Here is a 25,721-nt window from a genome sequence, read left to right as displayed (position 1 = left end):
GCATGCAGAGCAGAATTAGGCCGATACCCGCGAATTATCAAAATCCAGAAAAGAGCCGTTCAATTCTAGAACCTCCTAAAAGGAAGCGATTCCCAAACCTTCCATAACAAAGCCATCACCTACAAAGAGATGGACCTGGAGAAGAGTCCCCTAAGCAAGCTGGTCCTGTGGCTCTGTTCACAAACACAAACACACCCCACAGAGCCCCAGGACAGCAGCACAATTAGACCCAACCAAATCATGAGAAAACAAAAAGATAATTACTTAACACATTGGAAAGAATTCACACAAAAAAAACAGAGCAAACTAGAATGTTTTTTGGCCCTTAAAAGAGAAGACACGGGTCAGAATACCTGACCACTGTGACTGACCCAAACTTAAGGAAAGCTTTGACTATGTACAGACTCAGTGAGCATAGCCTTGCTATTGAGAAAGGTCGCCGTAGGCAGACATGGCTCTCAAGAGAAGACAGGCTATGTGCACACTGCACACAAAATGAGGTGGAAACTGAGCTGCACTTCCTAACCTCGTGTCCAATGTAGTAGACCATATTAGAGACATATATTTCCCTCAGATTACACAGACCCACAAAGAATTTGAAAACAAACCCAATTTTGATAAACTCCCATATCTATTGGGTGAAATATCACAGTGTGCCATCACAGCAGCAAGATTTGTGACCTGTTGCCACAAGAAAAGGTCAACCAGTGAAGAACAAACACCATTGTAAATACAACCCATATTTATGCTTATTTATTTTCCCTTCAACCATTTGTACATCGTTACAACACTGTATATAGACATAATATGACATTTGTAATGTCTTTATTATTTTGAAACTTCTGTGAGTGTAATGTTTACTGTTCATTTTTATTGTTTATTTCACTTTTGTTTATTATCTACTTCACTTGCTTTGGCAATGTTAACACATGTTTCCCATGCCAATAAAGCACTTACATTTAAATTGATAGAGACAGACATCGAGACAGAGACACAGAGAGAGGTCAAGATATTAAAAAGTCAAGTCAAAATGCTTTTTATTACCTTCCCTTATAGAAAGTTGAACATGCCGTAATACTCAAGATTAACAACTTGTACAATTAAGCTGCTTTGCGGGCTTTCCTGTGATCCAATAACTAATCTCAGTCTCCCACAGCTGTCCTCACCTCTACAGCTGTAGGCTGCTGTGTGTGGTCAAGTGAAACCCAGAAACCCCACATGTAAAAAGTGCTAAAGTGGATTAAAAGTGTCTAATGATATCCCCAACACCCTGTGATACCAGCCTAATCATGTGACAAGCTTACATTCATGGAGTGATGGAGTGATTACAAACACACAGGGGGTAGAATGGAACATTCTGGAACACTATTCCTTGGGGTCAGGGGGGCAACGAGTGACCTCTCAGCCAATAACGTGACCCTTAAACTCTTAACCCCACCATCCATTAACCCAATCATGCCTGCATTATCACACACATGTGATACACAGTACAGATACACAGTACAGATAAAGATACACAGTACAGATAGAGATACACAGTACAGATACAGATACACAGAACAGATAGAGATACATAGTACAGATACACAGTACAGATAGATACACAGTACAGATAGAGAAATATACAGTACAGATACACAGTACAGATAGAGAGATACACAGTACAGGTACAGATACACAGTACAGATAGAGAAATACACAGTACAGATAGAAATACATAGTACAGATACACAGTACAGATAGAGATACACAGTACAGATAGAGAAATACACAGTACAGATAGATACACAGTACAGATAGAGAAATATACAGTACAGATACACAGTACAGATAGAGAAATACACAGTACAGATAGAAATACATAGTACAGATACACAGTACAGATAGAGAGATACACAGTACAGATAGAGATACACAGTACAGATAGAGAGATACACAGTACAGATAGAGAGATACACAGTACAGATACAGATACACAGTACAGATAGAGAGATACACAGTACAGATACACAGTACAGATAGAGAGATACACAGTACAGATACACAGTACAGATAGAGAGATACACAGTACAGATACACAGTACAAATAGAGAGATACACAGTACAGATACACAGTACATATAGAGAGATACACAGTACAGATACACAGTACAGATAGAGAGATACACAGTACAGATACACAGTACAGATAGAGAGATACACAGTACAGATACACAGTACAGATACAGATACACAGTACAGATAGAGATACACAGTACAGATAGAGATACACACGTACAGATACACAGTACAGATACACAGTACAGATAGCAATACACACGTACAGATACACAGTACAGATACAGATACACAGTACAGATACACAGTACAGATTAGAGGTCGGACGATTAATCGCAATGGCCGATTAATTAGGGCCGATTTCAAGTTTTCATAACAAAATAATCACTAGTTAACTACACATGGTTGATGATATTACTAGATATTATCTAGCGTGTCCTGCATTGCATATAATCTGACTAAGCATACAAGTATCTGACTGAGCGGTGGTAGGCAGAAGCAGGCGCGTAAACATTCATTAAAACAGCACTTTCGTGCGTTTTGCCAGCAGCTCTTCGCTGTGCGTCAAGCATTGCGCTGTTTATGACTTCAAGCCTATCAACTCCCGAGATGAGGCTGGTGTAACCAAAGTGAAATGGCTAGCTAGTTAGCACGCGCTAATAGCGTTTCAAACATCACTCGCTCTGAGCCTTCTAGTAGTTGTTCCCCTTGCTCTGCATGGGTAACGCTGCTTCGATGGTGGCTGTTGTCGTTGTGTTGCGGGTTCAAGCCCAGAGATGAGCAAGGAGAGGGACAGAATCTATACTGTTACACTGGCAATACTAAAGTGCCTATAAGAACATCCAATAGTCAAAGGTTAATGAAATTCAAAAGGTATAGAGGGAAATATGTAATGAACCTCGTCCTCCTCTTCTGAGGAGGAGTAGCGAGAAGGATCGGAGGACCAATTTGCAGCATGGTAAGTGTCCATAATGTTTATTTTAATACATTAGCTGAACACTACGAAATACAAAACAATAAACGTGAAATGAACGAAACAGTCCCGTATGGCGACAAACACTGACATGGAAGACAAACACCCACAACCCAAAAGTGAAACCCAGGCTACCTGATTCTCAATCAGGGACAACAATTGACAGCTGCCAACATAGAAAAACAAACATAGACTGCCCACCCAACTGCCGCCCTGACCATACTAAAACAAAGATAAAATAACATAAAATAACAGAACAGACAAAATAGTCCCAGAATTCCTATAATACCTGCAACCTACAACTTCTTACTTGGGAATATTGAAGACTCATGTTAAAAGGAACCACCAGCTTTCATATGTTCTCATGTTCTGAGCAAGGAACTTAAACGTTTAGCTTTCTTACATAGCACATATTGCACTTTTACTTTCTTCTCCAACACTTTGTTTTTGCATTATTTAAACCCAATTGAAAATGTTTCATTATTTACTTGAGGCTAAATTGATTTTATTGTAAAATAAGTGTTTAAATCGGCCGATTAATCGGTATCGGCTTTTTTGGTCCTCCAATAATCGGTATCGGTATCAGCGTTGACAAATCATAATTGGTCGACCTCTAGAACAGATACACAGTACAGATAGAGATAGAGATACACAGTACAGATACACAGTACAGATAGAGAGTACAGATACACAGTACAGATAGAGATACACAGTACAGATAGAGATACACACGCACACACAAAGGTTAAGTACCGTAACTAAAATAAAGCAGTAGAAAACTATACCTTCTATCATTCTCCTGTCTGGGTGGCTAGTTGTTTATGAGAGGGTGTCGACCCCAGAGCTACTAATCCTGGACATGTAAACCACTCACACAGCCTGTCATTATGCAAAGATTGTGTGTGTGTGTGGGGGGGGCTTGGGGGCTACTGCAAAGTCATCAGGATGCTTCAGTTCGGCTGGTGGCTAGCTGAAGTTGGCTAGGCAAACCGAACTAGTGTGCTTGCATACTCCCTTAAAAAGAGATTTGCTTGAAAAACAAGATAAAGGCGGCAATAGTACTGCAACTACCAATTGAATATCACGTAACTGGGGAGAAAAATACAAAAAAACTACAATGCTGCTGGGTTTTTCATGCTCTACGGTTTCCTGTGTGTATCAAGAATGGTCTACCACCTAAAGGACATCCAGACAACTTGACACAACTGTGGATATATCAGGCTGACAAACAGAGACACACAATACAGAAGAAGTCACTAACAAACTCACTCACTCACACACACACACACACACACACACACACACACACACACACACGCGCGCGCGCGCACCCAACGGCCTGCTGTTTTTCTGCCAGTGTGGAGGAGGATAGCAACTAACATGCCACCCCTACCCTAGTGAGCTCCTCATGCAAAGACCCCGTCTTATCTCCCACAGACAAGGTCACAACATGAACACAGGCCATTGTATGGAGACACAAGGGAAAGGGGAAAGAGCGGAGAGAGAGAGAGAGAGAGAGAGAGAAGAGGGAGCATGCAAGAGGGAGACAGCACACTAGACACTGAAGGAAAAGGGAAGAGATTAGTCAAATAGGGGGATAAAGAAGAATAAAGAGAGATACTGTGTAAAGCCCTAACGGTAGGTACTTACGTTGTTTTGATGCAGGACCTGAAGAACCTTGTTGACGTTGTTGAGGGCGTGAACTCTGGTGGACCCTCGCTCTTTGGTCTGAAAACAACAACACAGAAGAATAGGGCATATTAGGCAGAACATACATTAATGCAAGGATCCTGCCTGACCTCAACACACTAAGACGTTCATAGCAAAGAGTATGGTAGATTATCTAGAGTATCAGAGTGTATATAGAGAGTGTTCAGTACAAGGCAACATGTCATTTTTCCACATGTAGCCCATACTGCACACACCCTTCAAGAGGAGTTGAGACTCATACAGGTCAGCAGGTCATGTAGGTGATATGACATTATTTCTGAGGTAGTGCTAGTTGTTTCTCTTGTCTAATGTGAAGGTTTGCTATGAGGGTAAAATCACGCAAGATTTCAGTTCCTTTACCACACGCATGCACACACACACACACATCTTTACACAATACTGCACTAATGATGGGCAGTGACCTACAATTAAAGAGGCAGCTAAATCTATCCAGACAGAGAGACTTTCAGACTTCCAGTGCTAGCCGTTGCCAAGGGCCAGTCTGCGTGCTTAATACATCTCACTTATCGCTCAACATACCATTCCACACTATAAATCAATCAGCCATTACGCCTTCAGCCCCCTCTAGTTTTTATTTTATTTTAAGGGACATGTGAAAAGAATAGGGACTGGGTTGAACCGGTGCCAATTTAAAAACCCTTCCTAGCCTTACATACCACAACAGGGCATTAGTACCCAATTATGGCATTAGTATCATGGTAACAGATAGAGGGCTGGCGAGGTGTTGGGTACTGGGCTGGGGTGCTGGTGCTAGAAAAGAGATTCACTGGTAGGGTGAATGAGGGGTGAATTGGGGGAGTGGGGTGAGAAAGGTCAGACATGGATATGCATACGACACACAAACTGTACACACACACACAGTGTACACACACACACACACACACACACACACACACGACATATACACTGTACACACACGCACGGACAAGCAGGCAAGCATGGACGCACACAGGCAGGCATGTGCGCAAGCACACACACAGGCACACAAACACACACGCACCAGGACATTTCCTGTGAGTCCCTCCAGTAGTTCCAGCAGTTTCTTGCCATCCTGCAGGTCACAGAACATGTCCTTGATGGGCATCTTTCCCGTCTGAAACACAAAAAAATACACTCATCATGTGTGTGTAAGGACACTACTCGTGTGTGTGTGTGTGTGTGTGTGTAAGGACACTTCTCGTGTGTGTGTGTGTGTAAGGACACTACTCGTGTGTGTGTGTGTGTGTGTGTGTGTGTAAGGACACTACTCATGTGTGTGTGTGTGTGTGTGTGTGTGTGTGTGTGAGGACACTACTCGTGTGTGTGTCTGTGTAAGAACACTACTCGTGTGTGTGTGTGTAAGGACACTACTCATGTGTGTGTGTAAGGACACTACTCATGTGTGTGTGTGTAAGGACACTACTCATGTGTGTGTGTGTGTGTGTGTGTGTGTGTGTGTGTGAGGACACTACTCGTGTGTGTGTGTGTGTAAGGACACTACTCATGTGTGTGTGTGTAAGGACACTACTCATGTGTGTGTGTGTAAGGACACTACTCATGTGTGTGTGTGTGTGTGTGTGTGTGTGTGAGGACACTACTCGTGTGTGTGTGTGTGTGTAAGGACACTACTCATGAGTGTGTGTAAGGACACTTCTCATGTGTGTGTGTAAGGACACTTCTCATGTGTGTGTGTAAGGACACTACTCGTGTGTGTGTGTGTGTGTGTGTGTGTGTGTGTGTGTGTGTGTAAGGACACTACTCATGTGTGTGTGTAAGGACACTACTCGTGTGTGTGTGTAAGGACACTACTCGTGTGTGTGTGTAAGGACACTACTCGTGTGTGTGTGTGTGTGTGTGTGTGTGTATGTGTAAGGACACTACTCGTGTGTGTGTGTGTGTGTGTGTGTGTGTGTGTGTGTGTGTGTGTAAGGACACTACTCGTGTGTGTGTGTGTGTGTGTGTGTGTGTGTGTGTGTGTGTGTGTGTGTGTGTGTAAGGACACTACTGGTGTGTGTGTGTAAGGACACTACTCGTGTGTGTGTGTGTGTGTGTGTGTGTGTGTGTGTGTGTGTGTGTGTGTGTGTGTGTGTGTAAGGACACTACTTGTGTGTGTATGTGTGTAAGGACACTACTCATGTGTGTGTGTGTGTGTGTGTGTGTGTGTGTGTAAGGACACTACTCGTGTGTGTGTGTGTGTAAGGACACTACTCGTGTGCGTGTGTGTGTGTGTGTGTGTAAGGACACTACTCGTGTGTGTGTGTGTGTGTGTGTGTGTGTGTAAGGACACTACTTGTGTGTGTATGTGTGTAAGGACACTACTCGTGTGTGTGTGTGTGTGTGTGTGTGTGTGTGTGTGTGTGTGTGTGTGTGTGTGTGTGTGTGTGTGTGTGTGTGTGTGTGTGTATGTAAGGACACTACTCGTGTGTGTGTGTGTGTGTGTGTGTGTGTGTGTGTGTAAGGACACTACTCGTGTGTGTGTGTGTGTGTAAGGACACTACTCGTGTGTGTGTGTGTAAGGACACTACTCGTGTGTGTGTGTAAGGACATTACTCGTGTGTGTGTGTAAGGACACTACTCGCGTGTGTGTGTGTAAGGACACTACTCGTGTGTGTGTGTGTGTGTGTGTGTAAGGACACTACTCGTGTGTGTGTGTGTGTGTGTGTGTGTGTAAGGACACTACTCGTGTGTGTGTGTAAGGACACAACTCGTGTGTGTATGTAAGGACACTACTCGTGTGTGTGTGTGTGTAAGGACACTACTCGTGTGTGTGTGTGTAAGGACACTACTCATGTGTGTGTGTGTGTCAGGACACTACTCATGTGTGTGTGTGTGTGTGTGTGTGCGTGTGTGTGTGTGTGTGTGTGTGTGTGTGTGTGTGTGTGTGTGTGTGTGTGTGTGTGTGTGTGTAAGGACACTACTCGTGTGTGTGTGTGTGTAAGGACACTACTCGTGTGCGTGTGTGTAAGGACACTACTCGTGTGCGTGTGTGTGTGTGTGTGTGTAAGGACACTACTCGTGTGTGTGTGTGTGTGTGTGTGTGTGTGTGTGTAAGGACACTACTCGTGTGTGTGTGTGTGTAAGGACACTACTCGTGTGTGTGTAAGGACACTACTTGTGTGTGTGTGTGTGTGTGTGTGTGTGTGTGTGTGTGTGTGTGTGTGTAAGGACACTACTCGTGTGTATGTGTAAGGACACTACTCGTATGTGTGTGTGTGTGTAAGGACACTACTCATGTGTGTGTGTGTGTGTGTGTGTGTGTGTGTGTGTGTGTGTGTGTGTGTGTAAGGACACTACTCGTGTGTGTGTGTGTAAGGACACTACTCGTGTGTGTGTGTGTGTAAGGACACTACTCGTGTGTGTGTGTGTGTGTGTAAGGACACTACTCGTGTGTGTGTGTGTGTGTGTGTGTGTGTGTGTGTGTGTGTGTGTGTGTGTGTGTGTGTGTGTGTGTGTGTGTGTGTGTGTGTGTGTGTGTGTGTGTGTGTGTGTAAGGACACTACTCGTGTGTGTGTGTGTGTGTGTGTGTGTAAGGACACTACTCGTGTGTGTGTAAGGACACTACTCGTGTGTATGTGTGTAAGGGCACTACTCGTGTGTGTTTGTAAGGACACTACTCGTATGTGTGTGTGTGTGTAAGGACACTACTCGTGTGTGTGTGTGTGTGTGTGTGTGTGTGTGTAAGGACACTACTCGTGTGTGTGTGTGTAAGGACACTACTCGTGTGTGTGTGTGTGTGTGTGTGTGTGTGTGTGTGTGTGTGTGTGTGTGTGTGTGTGTGTGTGTGTGTGTGTGTGTGTGTGTAAGGACACTACTCGTGTGTATGTGTGTAAGGGCACTACTCGTGTGTGTGTGTAAGGACACTACTCGTATGTGTGTGTGTGTGTGTAAGGACACTACTCGTGTGTGTGTGTGTGTGTGTGTGTAAGGACACTACTCGTGTGTGTGTGTGTGTGTGTGTGTGTGTGTGTGTGTGTGTGTGTGTGTGTGTGTGTGTGTGTGTGTGTGTGTAAGGACACTACTCGTGTGTGTGTGTGTGTGTGTGTGTAAGGACACTACTCATGTGTGTGTGTGTGTGTGTGTAAGGACACTACTCGTGTGTGTGTGTGTGTGTGTAAGGACACTACTCGTGTGTGTGTGTGTAAGGACACTACTCGTGTGTGTGTGTGTGTAAGGACACTACTCGTGTGTGTGTGTGTGTGTGTGTGTGTGTGTGTGTGTGTGTGTGTGTGTGTGTGTGTGTAAGGACACTACTCGTGTGTGTGTGTAAGGACACTACTCGTGTGTGTGTGTGTAAGAACACTACTCGTGTGTGTGTGTGTGTGTAAGGACACTACTCGTGTGTGTGTGTGTGTGTGTAAGGACACTACTCGTGTGTGTGTAAGGACACTACTCGTGTGTGTGTGTGTGTAAGGACACTACTCGTGTGTGTGTGTGTGTGTAAGGACACTACTCATGTGTGTGTAAGGACACTACTCATGTGTGTGTGTAAGGACACTACTCGTGTGTGTGTGTGTGTGTGTGTAAGGACACTACTCGTGTGTGTGTGTGTGTGTGTGTGTGTGTGTGTGTGTGTAAGGACACTACTCATGTGTGTGTAAGGACACTACTCGTGTGTGTGTGTGTGTGTGTGTGTGTAAGGACACTACTCATGTGTGTGTGTGTAAGGACACTACTCATGTGTGTGTGTGTAAGGACACTACTCATGTGTGTGTGTAAGGACACTTCTCATGCGTGTGTAGTGTGTTGTTTTGTCTACATACAAACCTGTATTCAGAGTAAATAATGCTGTGCAATGTTTTGCATGGAAAATGTTATGGAAAATCAACTCAGTTCATTTTCAGGTTAGAAATATTTGCAATGATTCAAAAATTCTGAACATCCTTATAGTTTATGCACTGGTGATGGTAGACAATGTTTCTGTTGATAACTGGGTAGAAGGGTACGTACAGTATATGTACAGTATATAATAGCATATGAAGTTGGGCAAATGGTTAGGAAATGGAAACCAGAGGATGGGATCAAACATGAGAGATTTCTGGGTAATTTTTGAGGTAACAGAGAACAGAGCTCATTCTAACATCCCACTCTCCATACCTCAGATATGACCTGACAACAGAACAACTCAACAAGAAACACACAGAGCTAACACAGAGGGGAGGAGAGAAACACACAGAGCTATCACAAAGGAGAGGAGAGAAACACACAGAGCTAACACAGAGGGGAGGAGAGAAACACACAGAGCTAACACAGAGGGGAGGAGAGAAACACACAGAGCTAACACAGAGGGGAGGAGAGAAACACACATAGCTATCACAGAGGAGAGGAGAGAAACACACAGAGCTAACACAGAGGGGAGGACAGAAACACACAGAGCTAACACAGAGGAGAGAAACACACAGAGCTAACACAGAAGAGAGGAGAGAAACACACAGAACTAACAAACACAGAGGGGAGGAGAGAAACACACAGAGCTAACAGAGGAGAGGAGAGAAACACACAGAGCTAACACAGAGGAGAGGAGAGAAACACACAGAGCTAACAAAGACAGAGGGGAGGAGAGAAACACACAGAGCTAACAAACACAGAGGGAAGGAGAGAAACACACAGAGCTAACACAGAGGAGAGGAGAGAAACACACAGAGCTAACACAGAGGGGAGGAGAGAAACACACAGAGCTAACAAACACAGAGGGGAGCAGAGAAACACACAGAGCTAACAAACACAGAGGAGAGGAGAGAAACACACAGAGCTAACACAGAGGAGAGGAGAGAAACACAGAGCTAACACGGAGGAGAGGAGGGAAACACAGAGCTAACACAGAGGAGAGGAGGGAAACACACAGAGCTAACAAACACAGAGGAGAGGAGAGGAACACAGAGCTAACACAGAGGAGAGGAGAGGAACACAGAGCTAACACAGAGGAGAGGAGGGAAACACACAGAGCTAACAAACACAGAGGAGAGGAGGGAAACACACAGAGCTAACAAACACAGAGGAGAGGAGGGAAACACACAGAGCTAACAAAGACAGAGGGGAGGAGGGAAACACAGAGCTAACAAACACAAACACAAAGGGGAGGAGAGAAACACACAGAGCTAACACAGAGGGGAGGAGAGAAACACACAGAGCTAACACAGAGGGGAGGAGAGAAACACACAGAGGAGAGGAGAGAAGGGAAACACACAGAGCTAACAAACACAGAGGAGAGGAGGGAAACACAGAGCTAACACAGAGGAGAGGAGGGAAACACAGAGCTAACACAGAGGAGAGGAATAATAAAGATGGAGAGAGGGGGGGCGCTACAGAGAGAAAACGAGAGGGAGAAGGGGGAGAGAGAGGAGAAAGAGAAAGAAATGAGAGCGAATGAGAAAAAGAAAAAAACTAGAGTCCATACATGTATTTATGGAAAAATAATTAGTGAAATTGTATAAGCATGTTTAAAATATTTCTGTTAACTACCCTGTGGGAGTGAGGGAACATAGCTAAAACAAGACCACACACACACAAGGTCCATTATCAGACTAGCATTAGCGCGCGTTAATGTAAATGGTGTAAAATGGCTAGCTAGTTAACCTTGTAGAGCAAGAGTAACAACTGCTTCAAGGGCCAAGGCTCTTGTGGAGTGATAGGTAACAATGCTTTGTGGGAGACCGAGGGTCCCTGGTTTGAGCCCAGGTTGGGGCGAGGAGAGGGACAGAAGCATCAATGTTACATTAGCATGTTTCTGATTAGCACAGAGAAGATTAACCAGACTCAAGTGAAGACCAATTAATTTATCAAGAAGACAATAGCTAAATCGAGTTAACGTTGAAGCATTTTCCCTGTATACACTGTAATAGGGGAGTCAGCCATGCTAATGTCCTCTTAGTGCTCCGCTAGGCTATCTATTCTTTCCTGCAGTGAATCTGTTATTCTCCTGGGCCTGGGAAGAGAAGGTCAGGGTTAGTGTTCAAAGGGGAAGTTATTAGTCTGAAACAGTCAAACAAAACAGTCTGTTTGGACAGAAATAACCTGCTCACACTACTTCATTCAGCCCGTCTTCAAACTCCTAGCTCAGTTCAGCATCAGTGTTGGAGGTTTCCAGAACAATATTTTCTTAGCTGGTGCTGGTGGATTTAACAAAAATGATTGGTGGGTTTAACTTAAATTAGTGATGGGTTTAAGTTAAATTAGTGATGGGCTTAAGTTAAATTAGTGATGGGCTTAAGTTAAATTAGTGATGGGCTTAAGTTAAATTAGTGATGGGCTTAAGTTAAATTAGTGATGGGTTTAATTTAAATTAGTGATGGGCTTAAGTTAAATTAGTGATGGGCTTAAGTTAAATTAGTGATGGGCTTAAGTTAAATTAGTGATGGGCTTAAGTTAAATTAGTGATGGGTTTAATTTAAATTAGTGATGGGCTTAAGTTAAATTAGTGATGGGCTTAAGTTAAATTAGTGATGGGTTTAAGTTAAATTAGTGATGGGTTTAACTTAAATTATTGGTGGGTTTAACTGAGCAACCTTTGTGTGAACAGGTTCGGATATAGCCTACCACACTTTGGCATTACCTTGGAGAACTGTGCATTTATCCATTTGGTGAAGGTTTTCTTCTGTACTGCATCGTGCTCATCTGTGAAAGAGAGGAGAAAAAGAGACACGGTGAGAAACAGACCTTATTTTTAGTTCCAACCAGAACAAAACATCATGTTGGACCGGTCACTATTCCAACAGGAAAACAGGACAGATAGGTCTGCAACATCAGTCAGCAGAGAGCACATGCAGATCAATTGTGCCTCCATTTGAGAACCCCAACTCTGAGACTAGACTCACTGACATGTTATTAGGTGTACCTGCAGGTCTTTGAAACCAGACTAAAAGTCCCATTGTGAGGTGATTGCTGCACTATTTGTGCCAGAGATGAGACCACTAGGAGCTGGATAGAAGATTGATGTAAAGATAATGACCATGTAACCTCCTAAAAGGTTGGGAACAAAACAACATGTCAGTCTGGAGAGACAGAGATCCAGAAAGGTGAGACTGTAACGTCAGAACTCCGAAATAACACTCACGCAATCAGTCACACACACACACACACTCACACACCTCTGCAGAGGAAAAAGCTAAAGCTACATGAAGTTACACACTCACACATCAACTATTTGTAATAACTCCCAAGTGACTCAGTACATCAGAACAAATATTTCACATTCTATTCCTTCTTTCCTCCCCATCTCTCTTGTCTTCTGTTCTCTCCAGCAAGGTCTCATTGTGTAGAAGGCAGTAGGTCAGGTTTCTAATAAGGCCTCGTTGTGTAGAAGGCATTAGGTCAGGTTTCTAATAAGGCCTCGTTGTGTAGAAGGCAGTAGGTCAGGTTTCTAATAAGGTCTCATTGTGTAGAAGGCAGTAGGTCAGATTTCTAATAAGGTCTCATTGTTTAGATGGCAGTAGGTCAGGTTTCTAATAAGGTCTCATTGTGTAGATGGCAGTAGGTCAGATTTCTAATAAGGTCTCATTGTGTAGAAGGCAGTAGGTCAGGTTTCTAATAAGGTCTCATTGTGTAGATGGCAGTAGGTCAGGTTTCTAATAAGGCCTCGTTGTGTAGAAGGCAGTAGGTCAGGTTTCTAATAAGGTCTCATTGTGTAGAAGGCAGTAGGTCAGATTTCTAATAAGGTCTCATTGTGTAGAAGGCATTAGGTCAGGTTTCTAATAAGGTCTCATTGTGTAGATGGCAGTAGGTCAGGTTTCTAATAAGGCCTCGTTGTGTAGATGGCAGTAGGTCAGGTTTTTAATAAGGTCTCATTGTGTAGATGGCAGTAGGTCAGGTTTCTAATAAGGCCTCGTTGTGTAGATGGCAGTAGGTCAGGTTTCTAAGAAGGTCTCATTGTGTAGATGGCAGTAGGTCAGGTTTCTAATAAGGTCTCATTGTGTAGATGGCAGTAGGTCAGGTTTCTAATAAGGTCTCATTGTGTAGATGGCAGTAGGTCAGGTTTCTAATAAGGTCTCATTGTGTAGATGGCAGTAGGTCAGGTTTCTAATAAGGTCTCATTGTGTAGATGGCAGTAGGTCAGGTTTCTAATAAGGTCTCATTGTGTAGATGGCAGTAGGTCAGGTTTCTAATAAGGTCTCATTGTGTAGATGGCAGTAGGTCAGGTTTCTAATAAGGTCTCATTGTGTAGATGGCAGTAGGTCAGGTTTCTAATAAGGTCTCATTGTGTAGATGGCAGTAGGTCAGGTTTTTAATAAGGTCTCATTGTGTAGAAGGGGAAACAATGTATTCAACTGAAATGTGTCTTCCGCATTTAACCCAACCCCTCTGATTCAGAGAGGTGCGGGGGGGGGGGGGCTGCTATAATCAACATCCACGTCTTCGGCGCCTGGGGAACAGGGGCAGAACGACAGATTTTTACCTTGTCAGCACAGGGATTCAATCCAGCAACCTTTGAGTTACTGGCCCAACGTTCTAACCACTAAGCTAACTGCCTGCCTGTCAGTTCTCATTGTGTAGTTGTACAAGCAGTATGTCAGGTTATTTTACTTGTTTAATGACTATATTATGTAGTTCCATCCCTACAACCTCAGGGGTCTCTCAACTGTCAACCACAGTGGCACTCAGCTAAAATATGCCCACTACTGTCATAGTCCGCTTCCCTGATCTGTCAGTTAAGTTGGTTCTATCCCACACCTGTCAGTCAGCTGAAAGTTATATTTCAATATAAGCCCCTCATTGAGCTGTCAGTCGTTTCTCAATAATGACCACCACAGGCTGTCTGTCAGAGGAGTTCATTCAACTCAGCTTCTGTCTGTCTGTCTGTCTGTCTGGTCTGGTCTGTCTGGTCGGTCTGGTCGGTCTGGTCTGGTCTGTCTGTCTGTGAGAGAAGACACCCCAGGCACATCCATGTATTTTGGGTGTTAAACAACATCCATGTATTTGGGGGGAGGAGGAGAACACCAGAGGTCAAAGATTATGATCACCAGCCAGAAGGGTCGGCAACTCCTTTGTTCAAGATGTGTGGACTGTGTGTGAGCACCGCTGGCTCACAGAGCAGGGGTATAAAGACAGGAATGTGCCTCAGGGAGGTGACTAGGGGAAGAGTGAGATGGGCGCGAGGGTGAGAGGACAGGGGCTAGGGGAGGGGTGACAGGGTGAGAGGGCAGGGGCTAGTGGGAGGATGAGAGGGTGAGAGGACAGGGGCTAGGGGGAGGATGAGAGGGTGAGAGGACAGGGGCTAGGGGGAGGATGAGAGGGTGAGAGGTCAGGGAATAGGGGAAGGGTGAGACGATAAGAGGACAGGGGCTAGGGGGAGGATGAGAGGGTGAGAGGACAGGGGCTAGGGGGAGGATGAGAGGGTGAGAGGTCAGGGGCTAGGGGAAGGGTGAGAGGACAGGGACTAGGGGGAGGATGAGAGGGTGAGAGGACTTCCTTCGACCAGTTGCGCACACTCTGACAACGTCCGGATTAGTGTCCCACTCCTTGAAAGTGGCAGCGCTAGCCTTTAGCTCAGTGCGGACGTTACCTGTAATCCATGGCTTCTGGTTGGGATATGTACGTACGATGAAGCCGATGACTGAGGTGGTAACAGATGTAGCCTAGTTCTTCTGAAATAGGCTACATTTTCTTTATATCATGTTTCATAGACGTCTAAAATAAATAATGGATTGATTGTGATGGTGTAGGCTATATTAAATAGATGTATTTGACTTTTTCAAATGTAGCTGTTCAAAAGGTCTGATACAGTGGCTTGCAGGCTATGCGTGGAAGCCAGGAGATGCTAAATGTGTTTATTTTAGTGGTAAATTACCATGAGACCGGCGGTTATTTGCATGACAATCACAGGCTGACAAAATTTCCTCACCGCAGTAAAATTCCGCATGACCATTGAGTCACGGTTATCTCCTCTTATGCTCTCTGGACATGTGTTGGTAGTGTCATGATGCTGGCCTGGGGGTAGGTTTATGACAGTCATAAATACCTCTCCCCCTTTATTCCTCTCTCTACCCTACTTATGTGACTATTGAAAATCCCTTGGTTAACATGGAGATTCTGGGAACACCATACACCAACCAGTTGAACATATGTGTTGGTACTTAATGAATATGATGTCAGTTTGGTTGTCATCTGAGACATTCTCATCAATGATAGGATGACATAAACTGTATAGTGGAAAGTCTACACATTATAGTTATCAGATTCACATGGAATTGTTGTTCAATTTAAATGTTTGAATATGAAATTATTTCTGAGGGGATGAAATGTGATTTTAGCTTCTAAAATGTGAGAATTGGGTTTTCATGAGTGAATTAGGCCCGAATCAGTGGCCCACCCACGGGAACAGACATTGGTTATAAACTATGAAGCACGCCCTCCTCTCCCTTCCTATATAAAGCCTTGACGACAATTTAACTTCCGGTACAGGGGACATTAAGGCAACGGCCTTGATGTCAGAAGCGTTCAGATAACTACAGAGCAAAGCCAATCTCAGCTACCTAACGAAATTAGCATTGAAGTCCCACGTGAAGAGGACGGTTGACACGTCGAATATGATGAATTTCAACAATGCCAGCCAGAATATAGCATGAGCATATAAGCATGGCAACGGGGTATGAACTTTGAACTCTGATTCACTCCAGCCGCCAAGCGTAGACTGGGAAAGGACAGACAGAGTATACCGTCTACCAAAACAACGACGTTACTACAATGTATCCAATTTACCAAGAGATACATTCTTCCGAGGACAGGAAGATCTCTGTTGGCCAACCCGACCAGCATCTACAACCAGCCTATTGAAGCGAGTAAATATTCATTGCATTTTCCTTTTCCAAATGGGCGGTAATTTAGAATGCATAAGATCCTGTATTTACGATAGAGTAGCTGCCTACTGACCGATAGAGACATCCCTTCTCCCTTTGTTCTTCAGTCTTCCCGCTCTTTCACTCAAACCCAACCCCCATTCTTTGTGTAACCAGCTGTCATATCTGTTCCGTCCGCTAGGGACGTTTTCCTTTATGACATAATTTGTAATCAGGGTATGATTAATTCTGTGTGATTAGTTAGGTATTTCGTAAATAAATAATTAAACTCAATTTTCAGATTTTGAAAATATGCTTTACAGCCAAAGCAAGACAAGCATTTGTGTAAGTTTATCGATAGCCTAGCATAGCATTATGCCTAGCTAGCAGCAGGCAATCTGGTCACAAAAATCAGAAAAACAATCAAATTAAATTGTTTACCTTTGATGAGCTTCGGATGTTTTCACTCACGAGACTCCCAGTTAGATAGCAAATGTTCCTTTTTTCCAAAAATATTATTTTTTTAGCCAAAAATAGCTCTTTTAGTTCTTTTGGCTGAGAAAACGACCGGAAATTGCGGTCACGACAACGCAGAAAAATATTCCAAATTAGCTCCATAATATCGACAGAAACATGGCAAACGTTGTTTATAATCAATCCTCAAGGTGTTTTTCAAATATCTATTCGATAATATATAAACCGGGACAGAGCTTTTTTCAGTAAGACCGGGTGGAAAAATGGCTACCTCTGTCTTTTGCGCGAGAAATACACAAATGAGCCATCAGATGGACACTGACGCAATGTTGTCGCTCAGGCTCATTTTTTAAAAAAAGCCTGAAACTATGTATTGTGATACTAGACACATTAAGGAAGCCATAGAAATAGGAATCTCGCTGATATCCCATTCACTGCTCAATAGGGAAGCATAGGAAGGGACTCTTATTTAGAAGCCGCTGCGTTCCTGATTGGATTTTTCTCATTCTTTTGCCTGCAATATCAGTTCTGTTATACTCACAGACAATACCTTTACCGTTTTGGAAACTTTTGTGTTTTCTATCCTAAGCTGTCAATTATATGCATATTCTAGATTCTGGTCCTGAAAAATAGCCCATTTACTTTGGGAATGTTATTTTTCAAAAAATAAAAAAATGACCCCTAGATTCAACAAGTTAAGAGTTTATTCAGAAGATAACTGCTCTATAAATATTATTTTGTGGTGCCCCGACTTTCTAGTTAATTACATTTACATGAGGAGCTCAATCAGGTGATATTAATTACAGAGAACGGATTTTATAGAATAGCATGTCATATCACTTAATCCGGCATAGCCAAAGACACGACAGTAGTAACCAACTCTCATTAGGACCATCAGGCCTGGTACCCAAGGCTCTATTGTCCCTCCATCAGGTCCTAATGGCCTGGTACTCAGGGCTCTATTGTCCCTCTAACCACTGACATCAACGTAAATGCAATGGGAAAATCACATCAAACACTTATCATCAAAACAGTATCGTGCTCTTAAAACTCACCTCACTGTGATTGATCAATTTGAAGAAAGAAGTTCAACAACAGATTGAAACGGAGTGGAAAACATGGTTGTTGTGGATGTTGTTTCAAAGCCTAACACAATGAAATGGACAGTGCTTTCTAAAGTGACGTTATTTCAAAAACACCCTTACACATAGGCCTATATAAGAGCCCAAGCCTGGAAAAATAAGGGAATTAAACTAATGATAGTGTCGTTATACAATACATAGCCTACCTACATGTCTTTTCCCCCTGTCCTTGTTCCTGCCCATTTGACAATGGACCATTCTAAATCAAAACACATTTTATATATTAGTAAAGACGAGGTTAAATTGAGAATAGTCTGATGGGTGAAAATCAGTTGATGAGAGAACAGCTGTGCAGCCTGAGGCAAGGAACAGAGCACAAGCTTTTTCTGCTTCTTTCTCAAATCAATAGCAGATAGTCGCTCCATGCAGCCCATATATGTTTTGATTTAAGAGATTCTAAGGTTTGTTTCATTCACAAATAAAGTTGCCAAATAACTATATATCTAGCATACAAGACCTGTTTCAAATGATCCCTTTTACGTTCAACATGGCCACGTCATAGCACACACGCTTCGGAATGGTAAAAATATCCTTTCTATTTTATTAAGCTAAGTTCAATTATATTCTTCTTACTATTAAATCATATAATATCAAGGGACTTATGAGCATATCTTGTCAGCTAAATGAACTAGCGTACAGCCTATGGCAGGGAGCATAGCCAGATAACTGTTCTTCTGCATGACAATAACCGTCTGACAAAATGTAATGACTGCCACAGCCCAAATCTGTCCACCTAGAAATGAGCTATATACCTGCTATTGAATGGATGTGGGGCAGCTGAGCAGTGTGTATTAATCAAACACTCCCGTTGGAGTATGCATCAGTCATCATATTACACACACTCCCTCTAACATTTACACACTAGTATACAATTGGACACTAAACCAGTGAAACCAGACTGATGGTAAGAACACACACACGGCTATCCACTCTGAGAGGAAAGGCCTTCTTCCAATCTGCCTGCCAGTGAAACAGGAAGTAGTGATTACATCAGGAAGACAAGTCCCACAGGACTCCTCTTACAGCTCACTGATCTGATAGCTAATGACCCAAAGCACTGCAGGGAACACACACACAGAGGTGGGGACTGGGGACGGTCTTCTCACACACACACACACACACACACACACACACACACACACACACACACACACACACACACACACACCTCTGCAGAGGAAAAAGCTAAAGCTACATGAAGTTACACACTCACACATCAACTAACACACAACACACAGTTTAGAAAAGTAATCTCAGAGAGGCCCGCTCCTGAGCTCCCATCAGCAGCAAATATTAATTTAAAAAGGGAAATGAAGGTGTTCATGCAAAAAATATATTGTCCCGAATCGCATCAAATCGTTACCCTAATCAAAACTAATTGCACCGATTTGTTTCAAACTAAAACATATCGTCCCTGTACCGTATCAAAGCCCTTGTATCTAGATTAGAGGTCGACCGATTGGAGGACCAAAAAAAGCCGATACCGATTAAATCGGCCAATTTTTTTATTTGTAATAATGACAATTACAACAATACTGAATTAACACTTATTTTAACTTAATATAAAACATCAATACAATCCATTTAGCCTCAAATAAATAATGAAACATGTTCAATTTGGTTTAAATAATGCAAAAACACAGTGTTGGAGAAGAAAGTAATGTGTGCCATGTAAAAATGTGTGCCATGTAAAATATGTGCCATGTTAAAAAGCTAACGTTTAAGTTCCTTGCTCAGAACATGAGAACATATGAAAGTTGGTGGTTCCTTTTAACATGAGACTTCAATATTCCAAGGTAAGAGGTTTTAGGTTGTAGTTAATGTAGTATTTATAGGACTATTTCTCTCTATACCATTTGTATTTCATATACCTTTGACTATTGGATGTTCTTATAGGCACTATAATATTGCCAGTGTAACAGTATAGCTTCTGTCCCCCTCCTCGCCCCTACCTGGGCTCGAACCAGGAACACAACAGCCACACTCGAAGCATCGTTACCCATCTCTCCACAAAAGCCGCGGCCCTTGCAGCGCAAGGGGAATAACTACTCCAAATCTAAAAGCGAGTGACGTTTGAAACAGTATTAGCGCACACCCAGCTAACTAGCTAGCCATTTCACATTGGTTACACCAGCCATTAGGCTGATAGGCTTGAAGTCATAAACAGCGCTGTCCTTGCGAAGAGCTGCTGGCAAAACACACAAAAGTGCTGTTTGAATGAATGATTACGGGCCTGCTGCTTCTCAGTCAGACTGTTCTATCAAATCAGACTTAATTATAACATAATAACACACAGAAATACGAGCCTTTGGTCATTAATATGATCGAATCCGGAAACTATCATTTCGAAAACAAAACGTTTATTATTTCAGTGAAATACGGAACCTTCCGGTATTTTATCTAGCGGGTGGCATCCCTAAGTCTAAATATTCTTGTTACATTGCACAACCTTCAATGTTATGTCATAATTACGTAAAAATCTGGCAAATTAGTTCGCAATGAGCCAGGCGGCCCAAACTTGCATATACCCTGACTCTGCGTGCAATGAACGCAAGCGAAATGACACAATTTCACCTGGTTAATATTGCCTGCTAAACTGGATTAGTAGTTATAACTAGTGATTATGATTGATTGTTTTTTATAAGATAAGTTTAATGCTAGCTAGCAATTTACCTTGGCTTCTACTGCATTCGCGTAACAGGCAGGCTACTCGTGGAGTGCAATGGTTAGAGCGTTGGACTAGTTAACTGTGCGGTTGCAAGATTGGAACCCCTGAGCTGACAAGGTGAAAATCTGTCGTTCTGCCCCTGAACAAGGCAGTTAACCCACAGTTCCTAGGCAGTCATAGAAAATAAGAATGTGTTCTTAACGGACTTGCCTAGTTAAATAAATTTGCAAATAAATTCATAAAAAATCCTACAATGTGATTTTCTGGATTTTTTTTCTCATTTTGTCTGTCATAGTTGAAGTGTACCTATGATGAAAATTACAGGCCTCTCTCATATTTTTAAGTGGGAGAACTTGCACAATTGGTGGCTGACTAAATACTTTTTTGCCCCACTGTAGTTTCCATGGCAGCAACACTCACATCAACACAAGGAGCCCTGGGAACAGGGAAAACAGAGAGGACATAATTTCTGATGATTCCTTCTTTATCTCACTGTAGGTTAAGCACAGCCAGGACTGTTTTAGACCAGAGGGAATTCCATCAACAACCTGAAATGTGTCTACAGTAGTGCTGTCAGAGCTAATCAGTTAACTCAAGTTAACATTTTGTAATTTTAGTGTTGAAAGGTATTCAAAATACACTGCAAACATCCTAGATCCATAATCTATCAAACTAAACATAGCAATGTGAGGTCAAAACAAGTTGACATTGAGGTTAAAGAACGTGTGCTTTATCGATTTAACAGATTTGACTTATCGTTACTTTGGGCAAAATCAAGACGGCAAATATTTCTGTAATGCTTTTTGTATAAAAATCTTTAAATTACAGCTCCATTTGAGCAAATTCTGAATTTGCGATGAATCATGATTAATCACAGCAAATCTTGCAATGAACTTGATCAAATGTTTTAATTGTTTGACAGCACTAGCCAATAGACTAAACAGTGTAGGCAACTTTTTGTATGAGGTTTAGTGGCATTTGAACCATTTAAGGCTTTCAGTACAGTTCAGTGTAAATTATATGCTTCTCCCAGGTCTTGTGTCATTGGGCACTAAACCAGTCCCTTGTGTCTAAGCCGAGAAGAGAAACCCTTTCTAACAGAAGACTACGTCATAAAAGGTACCGTCCCTCCCGGGTAAACTTCACCTTGTAAAGTTTTAAAAACAACACAGCTGTTAGGACATCTATCCATCAGTCTAGCTCCACCCCTGACCTGACCTGTGTACAATTGACCCTAACAGAGGGCTCAATGGGTGGTATGCCCCATGTATGCCCAACAACCACATACAACGCTGACGCAGACGAGCACAAAGAACGCTCGCACACGCACACTGCATCTGCATATAAGATGTTATTGTTTAACTAACTATCAATCATTGTTTGCACGGACAAATGATAATGCACTATGCACGGACTCTTCAATCGATACCTCAGTACATCATCCACACACAGACACACAAACATACAGACACACAAACATACAGACACACAAACATACAGACACACAGACACACAAACATACAGACACACACGCACCCCTTGTCCCCCTGTTCACAGCTCAACGGTGTTATATTTTGACTTTGTGGGACGTGTGGAATGTATAGCTTTCCCATCATTTCCCACGCATTCCACCCCCACCAACCAGACACTTGCCCAAGCTTGCCCGACCCAGAACTGTCGATGCTCCGCTGCCGGGATTGGGGAATTTGTAGGGAAAACACTCCTTGTGTCCGGGAAGATTAACCGATATCCCCACTTAGTCCTTTTCAAAAACACCCCCCGTGTGTGTAGATGAGGAGGTAGGTATGGTGTAATTTACAGGTGAGAAGGTTTCTCCTTATTCCATCTCAAAACCACAGAAGCAACAACTGACTATGTTAAAAATACAGTTGGAAGTTTACATACACCTTAGGGAAATACATTTAAACTCAGTAAAAATTCCCTGTCTTAGGTCAGTTAGGATAACCACTTTATTTTAAGAATGTGAAATGTCAGAATAATAGTAGAGAATGATTTATTTCAGCTTTTATTTCTTTCATCACATTCCCAGTGAGTCAGAAGTTTACATACACTCAATTCGTATTTGGTAGCATTGCCTTTAAATTGTCTTAACTTGGGTCAAATGTTTTGGGTAGCCTTCCACAAGCTTCCCACAATAAGTTGGGTGAATTTTGGCCCATTCCTCCTGACAGAGCTGGTGTAACTTAGTCAGGTTTGTAGGTCTCCTTGCTCCCACACGCTTTTTCAGTTCTGCCCACAAATTTTCTATGGGATTGAGGTCAGGGCTTTGTGATGGCCACTCCAATACCTTGACTTTGTTGTCCTTAAGCCATTTTGCCACAACTTTGGAAGTATGCTTGTGGTCATTGTCCATTTGGAAGACCCATTTGCGACCAAGCTTTAACTTCCTGACTGATGTCTTGAGATGTTGCTTCAATATATCCACATAATTTTCTCACTTCATGACACCATCTATTTTGTGAAGTGCACCAGTTCCTCTTGCAGCAAAGCACCCCCAAAACATGATGCTGCCACCCCCGTGCTTCACGGTTGGGATGGTGTTCTTCGGCTTGCAAGCCTCACCCGTTTTCCTCCAAACATAAAGATTGTCATTTTGGCCAGACAATTCTATTTTTGTTTCATCAGACCAGAGGACATTTCTCCAAAAAGTAGGATCTTTGTCCCCATGTGCAGTTGCAAACCGTAGTCTGGCTTTTCATGGCGGTATTGGAGCAGTGGCTTCTTCCTTGCTGAGTGGCCTTTCAGGTTATGTGGATATAGGACTCGTTTTACTGTGGATATAGATACTTTTGTACCCGTTTCCTCCAACATCTTCACAAGGTATTTTGCTGTTGTTCTGGGATTGATGTGCACTTTTCACACCAAAGTACATTCATTTCTAGGAAACAGAACGCGTCTCCTTCCTGAGTGGTATGACGGTTGCGTAGTCCCAAGGTGTTTATACTTGCGTATTATTGTTTGTACAGATGAACGTGGTACCTTCAGGCGTTTGGAAATTTCTCCCAAGGATGAACCAGAAGTCTTAAATTTTGTTTCTGAGGTCTTGGCTGATTTCTATTGATTTTCCCATGATGTCAAGCAAAGAGGCACTGAGTTTGAAGGTCGGCCTTGAAATACATCCACAGGTACACCTCCAATTGACTCAAATGATGTCAATTAGCCTATCAGAAGCTTCTAAAGCGATTACATCATTTTCTGGAATTTTCCAAGATGTTTAAAGGCACAGTCAACTTAGTGTATGTAAACTTCTGACCAACTACAGTGAATTACAGTGATACAGTGAATTATAAGTTAAATACTCTGTCTGTAAAGAATTGTTGTAAAATTACTTGTGTCGTGCAAAGTAGTTAACAAATTATAGTTTTGGCAAGTTGGTTAGGACAAGAAATTGTCAAGTGGTTGAAAAACAAATTTTAATGAGTCCAACCAAAGTGTATGTAAACTTCCGACTTCAACTGTATATATTTCCCATGTAGTCAAAATAAAGGTTGCAAGACAAGCAATTATGAAGAAGAATCAAATCATCATGTCTAACCACAATATGAAATCAGAGGTGCAGACTACGCAAAGTAAAGTTGAATGCACACAAAAGGTCCATTGAGTGAAACTATGCAATTGTCACGCTATACTATTGAATATGCTGAATCCCCTTATGTAAAGGCGAGAGCACACACACACACACACACACACAGAATGAACAGCTGCGTTGAGATCTCTGCAGCAGCAGCTGCGTCACACTTTCGTAAACAGGTGTGTAACCCACTCACTAAACCACCTAAGACACAGACTCACTAAACCACCTAAGACACAGACTCACTAAACCACCTAAGACACAGACTCACTAAACCACCTAAGACACAGACTCACTAAACCACCTAAGACACAGACTCACTAAACCACCTAAGACACAGACTCACTAAACCACCTAAGACACAGACTCACTAAACCACCTAAGACACAGACTCACTAAACCACCTAAGACACAGACTCACTAAACCACCTAAGACACAGACTCACTAAACCACCTAAGACACAGACTCACTAAACCACCTAAGACACAGACTCACTAAACCACCTAAGACACAGACTCACTAAACCACCTAAGACACAGACTCACTAAACCACCTAAGACACAGACTCACTAAACCACCTAAGCCAATCTATCCAACTATCCTGAAGTGCCCAACCACAGAGTGCATGACAGCTCCATGTCACAGGTTGTCTATCTACAGTAAAACTACACCTGTGTGTCACTGACCTGTGTCTACCTGGTTCTATGTCACCTGGTTGAGAGTCCTACCTCTGAGCTTGAGACCACGCTCCGCCATCTCTCCCACTATGCCTTCCGCCATCTCTCCCAAATACGAGAGACAAAAACATTAAAAAGAAGAAAAACACTCCAGGAATGGAGCTCACATTCCTCTCTCTCACTCCTGACTGTAGTTTCTTGAACAGAGGAGAGGGAGAATAACAGAAGAATGCAGGGGAGGGGGGCCAGGGGCAGAGGGTGAGAGGAGGGGTGAGAGGGAAGGAAAGGGGGGATACTACCAATGAGAGAGAGAGGAGCAGAGAGCAAGGCAGGGCCAGGGTGTGGTGGGCAGTGCACTGTGGGATACACCGTGCTCCGCTGAAGGAACACACAGCGTTCTCTGTCTAAACCCTGTCCCAGCATGCAACAGGGGGCAGAGGCCTCCCACGTTACGGAGGGAGACAGTGATGAGAGAAGAGAGAGAGAAAGAGAGAGAGAGAGAAATTGAGAGAGAAAGAGAGAAAGAGAGAGAGAGAGAAAGAGAGAGAAAGAGAGAGAGAAAGAGAGAAAGAGAAAGAGAAAGAGAGAAAGAGAAGGAGAGAGAGAGAGAGAGAGAAAGAGAGAGAGAGAGAAACCTGTAAACCTAACACTCACAGCT

General features: G+C 42.9%; 1 protein-coding gene across 7 annotated transcripts in view; it reads right to left on the bottom strand.

The window, feature by feature from the left end:
• utrn (utrophin) overlaps nucleotides 1-25,721 on the bottom strand; it is a 329,934-nt gene that overhangs the window by 277,192 nt on the left and 27,021 nt on the right. For 6 of the 7 annotated variants that reach the window (XM_036975991.2, XM_090232999.1, XM_036975989.2 and 3 more), the window contains 3 exons: nucleotides 12,291-12,352; nucleotides 5,763-5,855; nucleotides 4,682-4,759 (listed from right to left, as the gene is read on the bottom strand). In XM_036975991.2, coding sequence (XP_036831886.2) covers nucleotides 4,682-4,759; nucleotides 5,763-5,855; nucleotides 12,291-12,352 — 233 coding nt within the window. Of the gene's footprint in view, nucleotides 1-4,681; nucleotides 4,760-5,762; nucleotides 5,856-12,290; nucleotides 12,353-25,114; nucleotides 25,297-25,721 lie in introns of those variants that run through there. The other variant, XM_036975993.2, reaches the window with a different exon arrangement.

The sequence above is a fragment of the Oncorhynchus mykiss genome, chromosome 4 (assembly GCF_057628025.1).
Source record: "Oncorhynchus mykiss isolate SJ-2025 chromosome 4, ASM5762802v1, whole genome shotgun sequence".
NCBI classification, from domain to species: domain Eukaryota; kingdom Metazoa; phylum Chordata; class Actinopteri; order Salmoniformes; family Salmonidae; genus Oncorhynchus; species Oncorhynchus mykiss.
This window is presented reverse-complemented; position numbering and strand designations above follow the sequence as displayed.